The sequence below is a fragment of the Drosophila erecta genome, unplaced genomic scaffold (genome assembly GCF_003286155.1).
Source record: "Drosophila erecta strain 14021-0224.00,06,07 unplaced genomic scaffold, DereRS2 tig00000021-arrow-pilon, whole genome shotgun sequence".
Lineage (NCBI taxonomy): Eukaryota > Metazoa > Arthropoda > Insecta > Diptera > Drosophilidae > Drosophila > Drosophila erecta.
The window spans coordinates 460,164-476,559 of record NW_020825198.1 but is presented as its reverse complement, the minus strand read 5'-3'; the positions used below and the strand labels follow the sequence as shown (position 1 = coordinate 476,559).

The 16,396-nt window shown below is 45.8% G+C and overlaps 1 protein-coding gene across 4 annotated transcripts in view; it reads left to right on the top strand.

Annotated features, from left to right (window-relative positions):
• The window catches only part of LOC6545162, a 115,241-nt gene that overhangs the window by 72,442 nt on the left and 26,403 nt on the right, over positions 1-16,396 (top strand). For 3 of the 4 annotated variants that reach the window (XM_001970988.3, XM_015158087.2, XM_026977512.1), the window contains 3 exons: positions 6,428-6,826; positions 14,498-14,800; positions 15,429-16,091. In XM_001970988.3, the coding sequence (XP_001971024.1) occupies positions 6,428-6,826; positions 14,498-14,800; positions 15,429-16,091 (1,365 nt within the window). The remainder of the gene's footprint in view (positions 1-6,427; positions 6,827-14,497; positions 14,801-15,428; positions 16,092-16,396) is intronic. The other variant, XM_015158085.2, reaches the window with a different exon arrangement.

The following is a 16,396-nucleotide window of genomic DNA, read 5'->3' as shown; positions in this document are numbered from 1 at the left end:
TTACACAATTAACAACTCGTTAGGAGGGGCTTAGTTTGGGGTTTTTGTTTTTTGCTTTGGGTTTGGGTTTGGGCCTGAGGTTTAGCGGTAACTGAATTTCCCTGTACAACATTGATCTCGAAAGAGAAGAAAAACAGGCAAACCCGTTGGTAATAATCTCATTTTAATTGCCGCTGGTCAAAAAAAAAAAAGAAGACAAAGCCCAACCAAAAATCAAATGAAAGTAGCGTAATGAACATTTCATTGGCCAAGCCCGCCAGTTGGTTGCTCAATTTAGGGGGTTTTAAGGAGCTGGCCAAGTGTTGGTTAACCCTTTCCCAGTGAACAGAGCATAGCCTTCGGCAGCGGTGTTCCGCCCACCGCCACACCCCCACAAGCCCAGTTGGAACCAAATTCATGACCTTGTCTGTTGTGCCCCGCCATCGCAGTGCGGCTCTTTTTTATTATTTTCAATTCGATGTCAGGCAGCATCTTAATTGCACTTCAAGCAGACGAAGATGGAGAAGTCCAAAAAGTGTTAATGAGACGGCCAAGTTTGGTAATCGGATAGTGGAGATGTAGCGACCACACAAAAAGTTCACTCTAGTACTCTGGTGGTGTCAAGTATCTGGGTGAACAAGGGAGAATCTCTCGAGAGCCGAAAGCGAACTGGATTTTTCCCCAACTCCATTTGGGAGCTGGGGCCACCGGCAAAACCCAATAAAACATGTCCAATACGGCACGAGGCGAAAGTAAATCAAATATTTTGAATTATTGAGGAAAAATCAACAACAAATTGCCAATTGTTTGCCGCTCCAACCGACGATCTGTACAGGCAATGTACACATGTAGCAAATACAAATCCGATTTCGATTTCAAATCCAATTGTTAATGGCAGGCATATTTCATGATTGATTTCCAAAGCGCGCTAAGCCGTGGCCAAAAATGGAAATCGTGGCAAGACGGGGAAAAACTGGCGAGGAAATGCCTTTTCCAATGACGTTTTCCATGCAGATAGATACCAACGACGCATTTTCACAATTTTTGACAGTTCACTTGGGTCAAAAAACCAGAGACGCCACAAAACCGAAATGACCAAATGGGTTTCCATGGCAAACATTTGTCCAGGTGGCCTCAACAGTTGTCTCTCTTGTTTTATTACAGTAAATTATCTTGATTTCGGCTTCAGTTTAGCGCTAATTAGCCTGAAGATCGTGGCATCTCAAACGGCCTCTAATTATATGCAATTAATCGAACGATTTCGATTGGTTCGGTTTCGCTTTTTGAGTCACAACCCAGGGGCAAGGCAATTTTCCGTCCAAAAAGCTTCAGCTTCGTCATTTGCTTGGGAAAATTATCTTTAATTGTTCCGTTGCAGTTCTACTCGATTGAAGGTTATTTGAGCCGGCGACAGTTTTTCCGGGGGCGATTCAATTCAGTAGAGATAGGCTTAGCTGGGAAGGTCAACAAGTTAAGAGATTACAGACAGGGCGAAATCAAGTGAGAACAGAATGTGTCAAAAGATAAGGGAGACATCAAAACTATCAGCTGGGGGCTTAAAGTATTAATTGGGGTTAAGTTCGTTAATGATCTCGATGCCATTTAAGAACGATTTACGAGCTCAGCGAGGGGCACGCATTTTTGATAGCTAACGAAAAGTTATCAGGGATTCGGAATATTTTGAAGAGCTTCAAGAACACAGACTTGGGTAGAAAGTTCGAGAGTCACTTACCCGCTTTTCCCCGAAGTACGCTTTTCACTAACGGCTCGAAAGAGATTTTTGTTCACACCGTAACCGTATCAAAATATGTTTTCCCTAATTTCATCGAAAATAATCACGAAAAACAGTTAAAGTCGCCCGGCCAGAGGCAGTTGAGCAATTTCGTAATCAGTTTCCATGTAACATGTTTCTAATGAGACCACAATGAGCACAGCGATTGCCACGACAAAGCGGCAAACTTGTTCTCTGGCCCATGGCTCCGACCCAAGAACGTGATGCCAACAAAGCCAAAAAGCGAGACGAGACGAGACGGGATTCCGGCCATCATCTTTGTCGCCGGCGAAGAGTTGAACGTGACACTCGGACGTGATTATGTCAACGGTGTTCAGACTCAGATTCATATTCAGAAGCCCCTGCTAACCCAAAACTCCTTGTCCGAAGTTGGTTACTCAATAGGCCAGGTCGGGCTTTAACTGCGTCTCCCGACTCAACTTCACACATTCGCGGGATCTCGGGATCTTCAAAGAGGCTTACCCGCCCGGCCGAGATAATTCCCGATGCATTTGGTCACGGCACGTCGACGACATCAATTCCTCTAGTGGAAACTGGAGAACTGTGAGTGGTTTTTTGGGTCAGCTGATTAATTGCACTTTCGGGGTCGTCTTTCAACCTGGAAAAGCCAGCCCATTTCGAGAGCATCTTCATCTTCATCTGCTTTTCCCGGACTTTGTCAATTTGTTTGTCTCCTCCTCCTTTCCGTTTGTGTTTATCAACGCTCTCTCTCCCCTTCTAGCTCCCAGATTTTCTTGGGTAATTAGAGTCGCTGCCTGATTTTCGTCTAATTCTATTTCGTTGAACTCTATTTTTAGGCCGATTTGGAAGTGTTCCAAATGTCGTGACTACTTCACATAAAAATGTTTGCAAAAAGAAAAAGGAAGCGAATAGAAAACGTACAAACAGAGAATTTATTTTTTGTTCGTGCGTTCCCAATTTATGTGACATCTTGGAAATGTTCTCTATAAGACATTTCTGGGTGGAATTTGGGTTGTTGTCGTGTTCCTGCTTCGAAAAAATTGGCTATAAATTTGATTTCTTCTGGGAAGAGATTTATGCCAATTTGATAGGCTTTCAAAAGTGTTTGAAGGCGAGTTTTAGTTGAAGAACTGGCCCTTACAGCTATTTATTCATTCATAATCTTTGGGCAAATGACATACCCACGTTTTCGACACGCCTTTCAAGCCTTTAATCGCCACAGTTGCCCAGTTGCCGACACTAAATAATGTCTTTTGTTAATTTATAGAATTCTTTAAGATTCTATTCATAATCAACCTCTGGCGAATCTGAAGGCGTTGCCTGGGACAGCAAGCCAATATAATGTAAGCCCAAATTGTAAAATTCTAAAAACGCGGTCGAGGTCACGCACTGACATTTCCGATAATGAATGTACGATTCGGTGGGCCATTGTTGCTTTTGGCTTTTTTATACACACAGCCCAAAGCCGAAAGCCGATTGCTCAATTCTTTGGTCATTCTCAACCACGCCGAGTTACAACAACAGTCTCGCTGAGTCAACGAACCTCGGCCGCAGACATCCGAGATACAGAGATATAGATAGAGATACAGATACGCGACGCGCCCAGCACACAGTTTCTATTGAGTTGCGGCTGGTAAAAATACAAAAATAGCCAACGCATTAGAGGAACTTATGCTGACCGATTCCGCGGGGCGATGAACATTTCGCATGTGTGAGCAGCGCGAGGAAAAGCAGGGAAAATGTGATTTGGTAGGCAGACTTTTGGAAGACACTGTGAATTCCAATAGTGCCTAAAAATGTGTTGCAATTCGCGTGACTAAGTAGAGAAAAATGGGCAGATTCGGCCCAGAAAAACAATTAGCCAGCTGGCAATAAAAAGTCAAGGGGAAAACTAATTTTTTAATGCGTTAAGAGGAATGCAATCTATCAACGAGGGTATTAATTATGGAAAGATTTTAAATTGTGAAGGAAATACAAATATGGAAATTAATCTTTAAAAAATTGGTTTCAAAACTGGCAATCTTTTTGGTGCCTGCAAAATCAATATCCTTTCGTTTCGGCTTCATTCTCAGTTCCCAGTTCCCAGAACCTATTTAAAGCTCTTGTTTAAGCCGCAATTTCTGTCAATTCATGCTCTGAAATGGAGTGTTTTTTCCAGCACTTTCACACCCCAACACATTCACTTTTCTTGCCATTCGCTCGTGCTGTTTTATTTTTTTTGTTTTTTGCATCAGATTTCAATCTAGAGAACTTCGCACTGACTTCAATTTGTTTTCCCTGATTTCTTTTATTATTTCCTACGCTCGCCAATAATCTTGAGACCTCTCGAGAGGCTGGCGCGCAGAAAATAATAAAAATAATAAAAAGACGGCTGCTCCTCAAGTTCAGCCGGCGGAGATTAGTCACGAACTTTGCATAAAGTTCTGCATTCTAAATTCTCATATTTCCAGCGCTCCCCAAGTGGGTGGGTGGCGGCAAATGCATTGAGGCACTGCCCAGACCTCGGAGTCGTGCCAAGATTGGGAGTGGTTCACCTCAGTTTGGGCCCGGATCGCTTGGCTTTCGGTTGTAGTGGAGCCGAGACCGAAGACAAAGAGAAAGGCGTTCCTCCAAAAAAGACACAATGTTGTGGTTTTGGCTGGCTGCTAGGGTTGGGTCTTGGTCTGGGCTGCGGAGCTTCGGTTCTTCGGTCTGTGGTCTTCAGTTCTGGTAATGAGCCTCAAGTATCGCAAATAAGCAGCCCACACCTGCCTCTCCTGATCCTCCTCGCTTTTGCGTCTGCACTCCCACTCCGCCTGCGAAGAGGGCTTACTTCCCATCTATTTGCAAAGTTGGTTCTGTGCCAGAGGCGCTCTTCTCCGATGACTCGACTTGGCTAAGCTGGTTAAGTTTATTTACCTATTTAGCTAACCAAGGAGGCCAAGCCTCTGAAAATGAGCCGAGTCGCTGTGCCGATCAGAATTCTTTTGTTTCTGCAGTCTTGTAATTAGCTATAATGATAAAATCATAATGCAAAACAATTTGATGCAGAAAATTGCTTGGCTTGGCCAAGTCCCAAAATGGCGTTTGAAAAATGCTTTTAAAATTTGCCAAACTCCTTGTGCAGCCTTCAACTCGAATAAGTTATTAAATAAATTATTAAGTTCCCCCAATATAATTAATTTTACTGCACAGAAATATACGATGGCGGTAAAAGTAACCCACCGAAAAAAGGAGAAAAATCCCAGGCAGCCTGTCAAAACTTTCCCGCTTTTCCCCGTCTCCAAGGGAGGGGGAAGATTTGCCAAGGCTTCCCCATAAATCTTTCTCGCAGCGCCGTCGCTTTCTCGGATCATTCTTCAAGCAGAAAATGGCACAGTGGAGTTGCAAGAGGTGACTTTGCGAGAGGTTTTGTGGCAGCTGCCTTTGAGTGTCAATTTGGCCATTACTGAAGGTAAATCAAGAGCAGGAGCAGGGAAGGGGAAGCTGTCTGTCTGTCCAAGAAAATCATTTTCATAAATTTGCCATTTCTCGAAGTGAACCCCAATCTGTGTGACATTTCAATTTGCCAGTGCCGAAAGGGAGTCAACGATTTGGAGTTCAATGAAGATCTCAAGCTCAAGCAGGTGAAAATGAAAATGTATGTTTGCATTGGGCTTCGTTTGGGTTCGATCGAGGGGCTGTGGGCTCCAGGCTCTTGGCGATTTGAGTAAGGATGTGTCCGGGGCCATAAATAAATGTCCGTGCTTTGGACACTCTGAACACTTTGGGGTGAAGAGGTTGGCTCCAAAAGTGCCTGCTTTTCCCCCAACTTATCGATTTCTAATTTCAACTTTGCGCACCTTTTGTTGATTTTTCGCATTTGGTCGGCGGTGATGCAAGAGTTCGCCGGGTTAAACTGTTTGTATGGAGATCAATGTCCAGATTGTGGAAGCCCGCTTGGGAGTTTCCATGGCTCGCATGTGTGGGTGTCACTGGGTGTCACGCCCACCTTTCCCCTTCTGACCCCTTGGCGTCAATTGTCTTGTAATTATTTTCTTGATGTTTGATAAATTGAATATCGCTCTGTGCGGAAAATCTTTCTTCTCCCCCTTTCTGTGTGATTAATCATGGAACAATGGCAGAGCTTATGCAATGCGTGGGACTTTTCCAGCTTGACCTTTGCCTGGAGGTGGATCCGCTGGATGCGGATGGGGCTGATGGGGATAAAGTCAAGGCCCGGCAGCTGTTAAAATGACAAATGAGCGATGCCATATCGCTGCAGATGGGCGGTAAACGCTGTTGCAGGAATTGCAAATCTTGCAGATAATGCGGCATTAAAGTTTCGGCTTAACGGAAAGACCATTTTACATTTAAAGGGGTTAAGCAAAGTTGATTTGCTAATTGATTTTAATAATACGACGGTTAGCGGACATTTAGCTTTTCAATTGGGCAATGCAACTGAGAAATAAAGCCATTCATGCATTGTACAGCAACGCTTATTTCCAACATAACTTTAATGTGGTTCGCAACACTTTGTAACAATATCCTTTGCGGACAAGCCTTTCTCTTGCCGCAACTCCACCCTTTCACCTCAAACCCTTCCCTTTCGGGCATTGTTTGCCTAATCAATTAGCAGCCTGGGCATATCAAGTATACGTCATGTTAGCCACATAAGTTGAACCCAACGAGCACCTTTTTAATTTCCCTTTCTGTGCGCTCTCTTTTTGATTCCAGGTGTTGTACCATGAAATTGCATCACACGCTCGAGTGGTGAGCTCTTGCATTCAGGCCGCCAAAAAGGAGCAGCAACTCCAACAGCAGCAGCAACAGCAGCAGCAGCAACTGTCGAGTCAGCAACCCGCCTCATTGACCAGCAACTGCTCCAGTGAGTCAACCAGCGAATCGGCCACAAAGTCGAGCAGCCTGAGCAGTGGTTTCGCCTCCGATCCGCTGGCCACACCCATAGGAATAGGAACCGCAGCAGCTGCCCCGCCTCCAAGTGGCACCCACCCGTCCAAGAAGGGGGAGGGTAACTTGGAGCGACTTAGGGATCGCTACCATCTCTTGTATCTGAAGGCGTTCGAGCTGCAGTTGTGCCTGGATAATCTGCTCAGCAAGCGCAGTTCCACAGCGGTAAGTTTCCAAAACTCACCTTCTCAGTACATTGATTCCTAGCCCTTGATTCCTCTGTCTTGATAGTCAATATTTTCCCCTGGCTTTTTAAGTTTAAAGTAAGAGCATAAATTATGCATTCTTGAAATACCAAGTATCGTACACAACCAACGTATATCGCACTAATTTATGGCTCAGCCACATGAACTTGAATCGATTAGGGATTTTCCGAAAATAACCTTGGTGCCCTTGGTCTGCCAGCGACTTTTGTCACTTCGGATTATCTTGGCTAAAAAAAAAAGAAAAAGAAACTCCCAGCCGGCAAGGGAAATGCATGCGAGATGCCAGGGATTCTTGGAAAGAAAGAAAATGCATTTGGCGCCGCTTTCCCTGCTGGTTCGCTTGCCGTTCATCGCCTCGCAGTGCCAATTGTGGAAATTTCTAATTACGTTTTAGTATAACTCGGCTGCGAGCGATTTAATTAATTCATTTAGTGAAAATGCCGGCAATGCGACAAAAAATGTATTGGGAAAGCGCTGAAGTGCACAGCATTGCGATTGAATAGTGAGGCGAACTAGCGAGAAAGATGAAAGATGGTGTGTTGGTGTCTTATAAAGGTGTGTCCGCTTGGTTCCTGTTCGATGGGAAGGTGAAAGAACTGAAAGTGAAGAATGTTCCATTACGAAAGAGTGTTCGAAGTCACATAGCCTAGCCGACTTGGCTCCCAGATCCCCCAGCCGATGAGCACTTCCTTTTCCCCTCGCCATCTGCGCAATTGCATTCCCCTTCTAGTTCGCCGATCTGTTCTGTTCCTCTTGTGGCATCCGTTTCGTGTCTAGATGCAGTGAAAGTCAATTTCGCCTCATAGACACGCTGGCCTAGTTTCCTGCCAGCAACGGGTGTGGATGGATGGATGGTTGGATCCTCCTCGCAGCTCTAAGCTTTCCTAACTTCCTGGTTAAAGTTCTCTGCCCCTCTTTTTGCCGGGTAAGTGGAGAGCGTTTTTCATGCACCCCTCTTAATTGTGGGTAATTTGCCGAGTAGGAAGCGCCAAATGCTCTGGTCTCGTGCCGGGCTTAGTGGCACAAATAATTCATTCAAGACACGCACTGGCAGAGGCGTCTTCTGACCCACACATAGTCTTCTGGGCTTTCTTCCCGCGCCTATCGTCAGACCTGCGGCTGTGGGGCAGTTAGCCTTTTTTTCTGTTTTCTTCTTTTTTTGGCTTGCGAACCGCTTCATTTGAGTGCGCCTCGAGCGGACTTTTATCCACCCCTTCCGCGGTGCACCTCCTAGATTTTTAGATTTTGCTCGTTGCTGCACAAACAATTTCATTTTCCACTGCCTCGCTGATGCAATAATTTGCATCCCCCCGGGATCCGACCGTGGCCAATCTCTATGTGGGCCGATCCAGTTGGCAATTTTCAACACTTTCCTGGCCACATTCAGCTCGTTTTGGCCGCGGGGCACTTCGCTGCTCCACATTTGCCATGCATCCAATTTCTGGTCAAAGGAGATTAGCTGGGCCATTCGGGCCGTGGCTGGACTTCAAACGAAGGCGATGCCATGAAAACGACTAGCGAAATGTCACAAGTGCTTGCACTCAGAGAAAATGCGATCTGCATAGGGTGGGCTAAAACCCCGCTGCGGTACTAATCGAAAATTGTTTCGCTCGGTGCCCCCATTTAGCAAATGCCGTAATAAACTCACGGCTTGCACCCTAACTACTTGCCCGCTGCTTCATCAGTGGGGTTAAACCTAAGTAGCTGCCATAAAGAAATGCATTTATAGTTGTATCTAAGCAATATAAAAATCAGAAACTGCGAAAAGTAAAAGTGAAATTTATGCGCCCCCAACTGCAGAGTTCAGAAAAGTCATCGGCAAGACGGTAAACTCCGAAATCAGCTCGAAAATCAGCGCCGAAACCAAATGAAAGTGACCGAAATGAGCTGAGCAGGGCAAATGGAAATAAACCAAATCAAATCTACGACGTGCCTGAACTGTTGAAAACACACAAGAAACCAAGAAGAAAGGATGGCTTGCTTGGCCGATTTCCTGATACCCTTACCAATTTTTTGATACCACTATTTGTGTTGATAAAAGGTTAGTGTTTCAATTTAAATCTACGTAATCTACTTATGCCTAATAGGTGAAAAGTGATGATAAAGCATGTTCTGCGCTCCGCAACTCTCTTTCTTACACGCTTGAATTTATGTATTTTCCGAGATGTTTTCCTTTGTTGCATCTTTTCCACGGCGTCGCTTTGTTTCCCACACTTGGTCTCTGGCAACATGTTGCAAGTGGCAGCCAGAAGAAGTTCAATAAACAAATGCAGTTGAATTGCATTGAATTATGCCGCATTATGGTTGCTATTATTGTTATTATATCTCGCCCGAACCTCCTCGTTTTCCCTTGGATTGTGTTGTTTATTCTTGGGAAATTGTGTTTGTTTAGTGGACTGGGACCACGAGACCTTTGGCTGCTTTTCAGCGAGTTGAAGGTTGCACGGGAGGCTGGGAAACAGCTGTCGGTTGAAAGAGAAACGATCTTGGGAATCCATCGAGTCTGTCGAGTGGGAGACTGTGCGGAAATCAAGTTGACTTCTTGGGGCCTTGAAACTGTCATCATTTTTCTAATATTACTAATTGGCCAGTGTTTCCATCGACCAATTAGCGTCCATCAATGGGGTATGATCAAATATTTATATACTTAATTGGCCATCATCAGTGCAACAACACGGCAACACGGCAAAGTGGTTTGCTAACCAGCAGACATCAATCAAATACCGACATAAATCAATCCCCAAACTTGCTACCAGTCCGCAAGTCCACAGGTCCACACCCAAAAAAGAAAGAAAAGATATCTGAAAACGAAATATGCAAATTTCTTTGGTTCCCCTCTGCTGTGAACCACAAAACCAGGCTTTAAAATGAGTGAATGCAAATCGCATAATAATTGACAATTGGAGGCGGAGGGGAGTGGCCGGCCATTTTGCTGGCAGTCACGTCGGAATCGAATCGGAACTGCAATTTATGCATGATGATTGCTTACACATGTTGCGAGTTGCAAGTTGCAAGTTGCTGGTTGCAGGTTGCAGGTTGCTTGCCGGCGTGCCCGGAAAGCAGCTCGACTTTAAATCACAATAATTATGTAAAATCTGTGGAAACAAGGCGTGGACACACCCACAATTTGAGATTAAACGCGGAAGACAAACAATTGGATATTTCCAAATCGTTATCTTAGTTTCAGGCGGATTCTCCTTAGTGAATTATAAAAAAAAACTTTAATGGCCCGCACAAAAACTGGGCCACATGTAATGGGAAACTGAGCGGCCGCAGGAAAAAGTTGGGTGGCTCTAAAAATGGTTTTATAATGCAGACTAAGCCAAACCGTTAGCCGCTCTAGTTTCTGGCTTGGATAATGACAGATTGCGGCGTAATGATCCTGGGGGTTTCCTTTCAGCGGAATGGCCCCGACTAATCATCGCTGCCACCTAAATGGTTCATTATTTTATGCCAGCCTGATGGATCACCGGAGGAGTAGCGCATTATCGCGGATGAGATTGGGGATTTTCGATCTGCGATCTGTGATCGCACACATTGGCTTTCTGGGCCACTGATTTATGAGCGCCGGGAAAAGCCATAAAGAAAAGCCAGAACAACAACAATGAACGATCAACAAAAGCAAATTGCCAGCAGCTGTTGGTTCAACGTGCCACATTCCCATATCAATCGACTGCTGGCTGGGAAAGTCGAGGATCAATAGTGAGTCGATTCCGATTCCCAGTTGCCCAGCGCCGCATCCAAACAAATGAGAGCAGCAACATGTTGCTGCGGTGTCGTGTGGCGCAACCGCGACATCTTCAAATGCGGCTTATTGTGCTGCCAGCAACCTTACTCAAATTGACATTTGCCAAATGTCAACTCGCGACTTTTGTTCGTTCGCGCCTTTGCATTGAATGAAATTCGCCTGCAATTGTCAATATTTCATTTCCATTCTGTCAGCAACACCTTAAAGGTGTAACGAAAAGGCATTGCAATGATTTGTATATCTTGTCCTTCCTTAGATGGCATTAGGTTAAGGAACTGCCAATCCGCCTGCAACCTGCAATTATGAGCGATTGCGTGGCCAGGAACCGGGCATTAGCATCTCCTGCGTGGGCTGTTTGCTGGGATGCCGGAACGGCGGAATGGTGGGCGTGGGCAGCACCCACGCCGCATCGCTCATCATGGAGCCCCGAGTGCGGCGGCAACATGTTGCACTGTCCGCAGATTAGGGTCAGGCAGCGAGAACGAGAATTGGCAGGGGTCTAAGTGGAAACATGCAAACTGTGGCCGCCGGCTGGTCGAAGTTGCGCGCTGCTGCTGCTGCAGATGTTGCTGCGACTTGGATGCTTGCAACTTGCAGTTTGCAGCTTGCTGCTTGCCGCTGCCCTGCTAAATTTAGCCTCTAATGCGATTTGTAATAGTTGAGCTAAATTGTAGACGTCCAAGTGGCTGCTGTACCAGGAAATGTTTGCCGTGCCCCAGCAACACCAGCAACAACAATGAAAGTAATAATATTGTCGCTGCTGTGGGTTGTTGCTGTTTTAGGGGGTGGTGCACGACGAGGGGCTGGTGCCGCATGTTGCCCGCTTTCCATATGACTCCGAGTTTTCATGCCGCTCATGTTGCTCTCGCTGGCCAATTGTTGTTGTCGGTGCTGCGGGTTGTCAACGCGGCCGATGGCGATGTTATTGCTATTGTTGGTGTTTTGTGTCTGCAATTTTGTCGCGCCATTGGGAGTTTTTCCACTCGGAGTCGAGTCGGAGTCGCCTTGCCGGCTGTGTTGTTGCCGTTGTCAACGCTGGATTAAAATTCATTGAATGCTTTGTGCCGAATTGAGTAATTGTTGCGAAATTTCGCTGGGTTTACCGAAAATTTGAGGGGCTAATGAAGGGGGAGTCGTATATTAACAAGTTAATGGCGAGTTTGTGTTTCTAAAATAGAATCATTTCCCATTATTGTCCTAGCGAAATATAAATACTAAAAACGACATTACCAATTTAAACTTTATGGATGGATACATGTCAAACGTTTACTAACTATTTGATAAACTGCCGGGTCTATTCATTTCTCCATAAATTTGATAGCTCTAAAAACTGAAATGCACTTTAATACTCCTCTTTCTGGCAAAACCCATCGATCAACTCCACAGAAACCCCGCAATCTCGCTTCTTTGCATTTGATATGTCCGTGGAAAAGTCCGGCACAAATAGAAAATGAGCCAACGCCAGACGAATGCAACTCACGTTTTTATTGCACGATAATAACAGTCATACAAGCACATGCTAATGAACACCTGCCCCTCTGCTCCCCTCCCATATAAAATATAATAACCAGATATCGCCGATATGGCAGCGTTTAGCGATAATTAATCGCTGGCGTGTGAGAAATTCGTAAGTTTCAAATGGAAAGCATAGAGACACAGTAGCCATTGTAGGATCATTTCCCACACTTCACTCAAGACACATCGCTTCTTATCGCTCTAAAATTGTGACATGGCCAGGAGTTGCGTGAGCTGCTGAGATCCGCATCTGAATGGAAATCCAAGTGTGATCTGGGTGCAAACAAGGTGCTAAGCGATGGGAACAACACGTTCCTCCACCTTTCCCATTTTTCCCTTTTCCAAAATAAGAGTTCTGCTGAAGTGCGTCAAGATGAACTTTATTTCCAGTTAAGTGGAGGCGCGTGGAAGTGGAAGGCGTGTCCAGGTTCTGTAATTCTCTTTCCAGCCTGTCCCGACTCTGGCATAATAAGAACATAAATATGTGTATACCATCCAGCACTGTGGGTAGTCTGCGGTTCCCTAGCCAGATTTCTTAGGGATTTCTTGTTGGCTATGTAGGTTCTCAACTTGTACCGTTTTGTCAACGGAGTTGTTCCCCTTAATTAGTTTTTCATTGGATTAAGAGATTGGACAAGCAAAGCAGATGAAAGCGTGACGCAGGGGAGACACAAATAAAAGAAAATTAGTTCTCTGATCCAATGTTGCATCACAAAATGCGGGTGTTTGGAAATGCTAATTTGGAGAAAGCTTCGAACCAGATCAGATCCAGTTGGTTGGGAAAAGTAAAAGGCTATCAACCTATCGTTGATGGATCAGTAAAATCTCTTTGATGCAGATGAAACTGATACGGATAGATTGCTTCTATGGCCCATGATTTTGAAATAAAAATGTATCTATACATTTCTTGATCTCTCCCAAACGCTTTGAATTCGTAGATTCGCTGTGCACTTTTGGCTGACCCGCTATTTGTTTACCCACCATCTCTTTTGATGGCCTGCCTGGCCTTCTCTTACTTCCCTGTTTATTTACAACACTTTAAAATGGCCTGGTCCATTTACACATCCCATTTTCACCTCTTTGTTGCTCGATAACCCAGTGCCTCTGCCTCTGCCTCTGTTTACCATAAACAGACACAATCAAATGGCGCCAAGCGAGAGGTGCATAAGCAATTCCCGGCCATAAATCATCTGGACAATTAGCCACATAATCGCTGGATCTCGTCCGTGGAGAACAAGCTTCTTCAGATGTTGAGGCGACCTTCGGGCGGCCTCCACGGGATTTGGTCGGAAACTTGTATCCGAACAACGCGAATTACGCAAATCCGAGAAGGCGAAAACACTAAATTGCGCAGCCAAAGCATCTGATGGCCATAAAAGCCATTCCACAGCTGATTGCTGATCGCCAGGGGTGAGGTCTCTTGGGTTAATTGTGGAATTTCGTTAGTTTTATTTTGCAGAGTGTTAAGACAACATTTCTGTGTGTAGTTCAGATCGCGGAAAGCGAAGGGGCAGCACTCGCGGATGGCCCAAGGTCACTTGAGGTTGTGCCACGGTTTGTCTATTCCCCAGCAGTTCTGGTGAAAAGCGAAACATATTTGAAATGCCATCAAGGCCTCTTTAGACGCCTGCCCACCGCTCACTCACTCACCCACTTGTGTGGGCGTGGACATGGAAAAAGAAAAGGGTAAATTAGAGGGGAGACTTGGGAGATACGACGACTTGATTACTCTTCCTCGAATAATTCTGAACATATTTATCAGCTACATTCTCGAAATGGAAAATCTAAGAGTTAAAAGGTCAATTTTCCAATGAACTACTTTTAAGGATGGGAGTTGGCAAATTGCTTAAGCTAGCTTATTATAATTTTTGTAGATGAAATTATAGAAAACTGTAGTTTGGAAAGGCCCACGGCGAATCCCAACATTTGGAGAGGGTATACCAACTCTTTCTCGCCTCTCAGCTTATCTGACATCTGTCTGGCCAAGTGTTTGCCAGTTTGTCTCCCTGTCTCTGCTTTTCTGTCCATTTGTCTGTTTGTCTGTTTGCCAGCCTGTTGCTGTCCGTGTCCACCCGCTGATCCGATGCGAGAGCTTCGTGTGTCGACAATTGAAAGCAATTATAATTTTAGCCAGCATATGGAGGAGGAAGAGTGTTACGTGATGGAAACAGGAAGAGCAAATGAAAAGGAGACCGGACTGGTCTGCAAATTTTCCCAGCTAGCTGCTCAAGAAAGATCAAGATCACACGAGTTTAAACTAAACCCAATTAAAAACGGGTGCCTCTATTCACAACTTCATTGAACCAAAGCACCCGAATCCCCCAATGAATCTGCCCAATCTAAGATGTATTTTCTCGCTCCTTGCAGACTGGTCTGGATGACGACGAGGACGAAGAGGAGGACACCGAAGACGACTCCTTTGGCTACGAGGGCGAGGCCACCGAGGACGATCTGAACGAGGTCAACTCGGATCTCGATCTAGAGAACAGCGAGTCCAAGTCGGCCACCCCCGCGGAACTCATTCTCCAGCGCTGCCAGATTGCAGCTACCCAGATTGTGTGCGGCCTGGACGAGATCCACTCCCAGTCCCAGTCCCGGTCACAGCAAGTCCCATCCCAAGCGAAGTCGCCGTCAGCGGATCAGCCACGCGATTGTCTTGCACCTCAAAAGGTAAGCCATACCACGTTGGATGGTAGATGCCCCTTTCGTCTGAATGATTTGCATATGTCGTATGTATGTAGTTACTGTTTGACTTGTCGTTCTGTTGTGTTCCTAGCTTAGTTGCATGCCCCTGCCTCCCTTAGTATTGTCAACTTTCTCAGCCTGACCTATCCTAACCCCCAGTTCAAGCTAACCAAAGAACCCACCTGAACCCAGTCCGTAGAGAAACGTTATCCGAAACCAACCATAAAAGGAAAAACAGAAGTCTTGGCAAATGATCTGGCAAACTCCGGTGTATGCTCATATTTTTGGGCACCATCAAAAAACCAGTAAGAAGCAATCAACAAGGTTCAAATAAAAAATACCCTGGGAAACGTCTTACCCTATTCCATTGACCAAAACCGACTCCTATTGACAGCAAATTCTTAATTTGTGACCCAAAGAATTTGTATTAAAATCCTACATTTTGCACTCCCATCCCAAAAACGAATATTCAAACAAAACCACAGTTGGCATTACTTGAAGGGCAGAGCATGTGTTTGATGAGTGTGTGAATCCCATGAGAACCCGACCCACATCCCTTTGTGTGACCCACTTAACACTTATCCAACCATCCGAACACTTGACTTGCATTCAGCCCGGCGATGAGGCCGACGAGGAGCTAGAGGAGGAGGACGAGGACGAGGATCCTGATCTCGGCACCGATGTGGTGGACTTCCTGATTGCCAAGCGATCGTGGAGGCAGGCGAGCCACCCGAATCCCAGTGGAACAGCCACCCTGACGGATTTCGAGGCGGATTCAGAGAGCAGTGACTTCGAGCAGGTGCAGCAGCTGAGCAGGAGAGGATTACCCCCAACAGTGGGCAGCACCCGACGGGTCCTTAACCTCATTGAGATGCCCCAGAGCAGCAACAGCAACACCAACAGCAGCAACTCGTTGCTACAGCAGCGGAATCACAATATTGGCAGCAAAATGCTGCCCAACAAGGCGCACGGCAAGAACATTGCCGTGGCGGTAATCACGCCCAATTCACATGGGAACACCAGTCACGGCCATGGGCTCGGTCACGGACTCGGCCACGAGCTGAACAAGTCGCCTTTGGGGCTGCGCAAGACGCGTCATCACCACAATGACACCTCCAAGTTCAACCGATCCAATCGCAAGTCCAAGAACTGTGCGATCTTCTACTTCAAGCACCTGGACACGGACAACGAGCAGGGGAACGCGGCGGGCAGTGATCTCCAGAGCGAGGATGATCCGAGCCTGATCCACCGGCGCAGAGCTGCATCTGGAGGCGACGTAAGTACCGTTCTCTGGTGGCGGATATCTGCGATCTCTGCGATTTCTCTCGGTCACGGGTCAGACATATCAGCCGATCATCGGTGGCATTCGTTCCACTCGCGAGGTGTTGGGGTCACGTCCAGCACTGGACCATGGTTTCTACCTATCTTCCAGAGCCCTCTCTTCTTAACCAATTAGCATGCATCCATAGCTCGCCATTTTTGTAAGCTAACGTGTATTCAAAGTATTCATAGTGGCATGCCTAACAATTTCTTAATTAACTTTTGTATTCTTTTATTCGGTAGTCTTCATTATTCACTAAC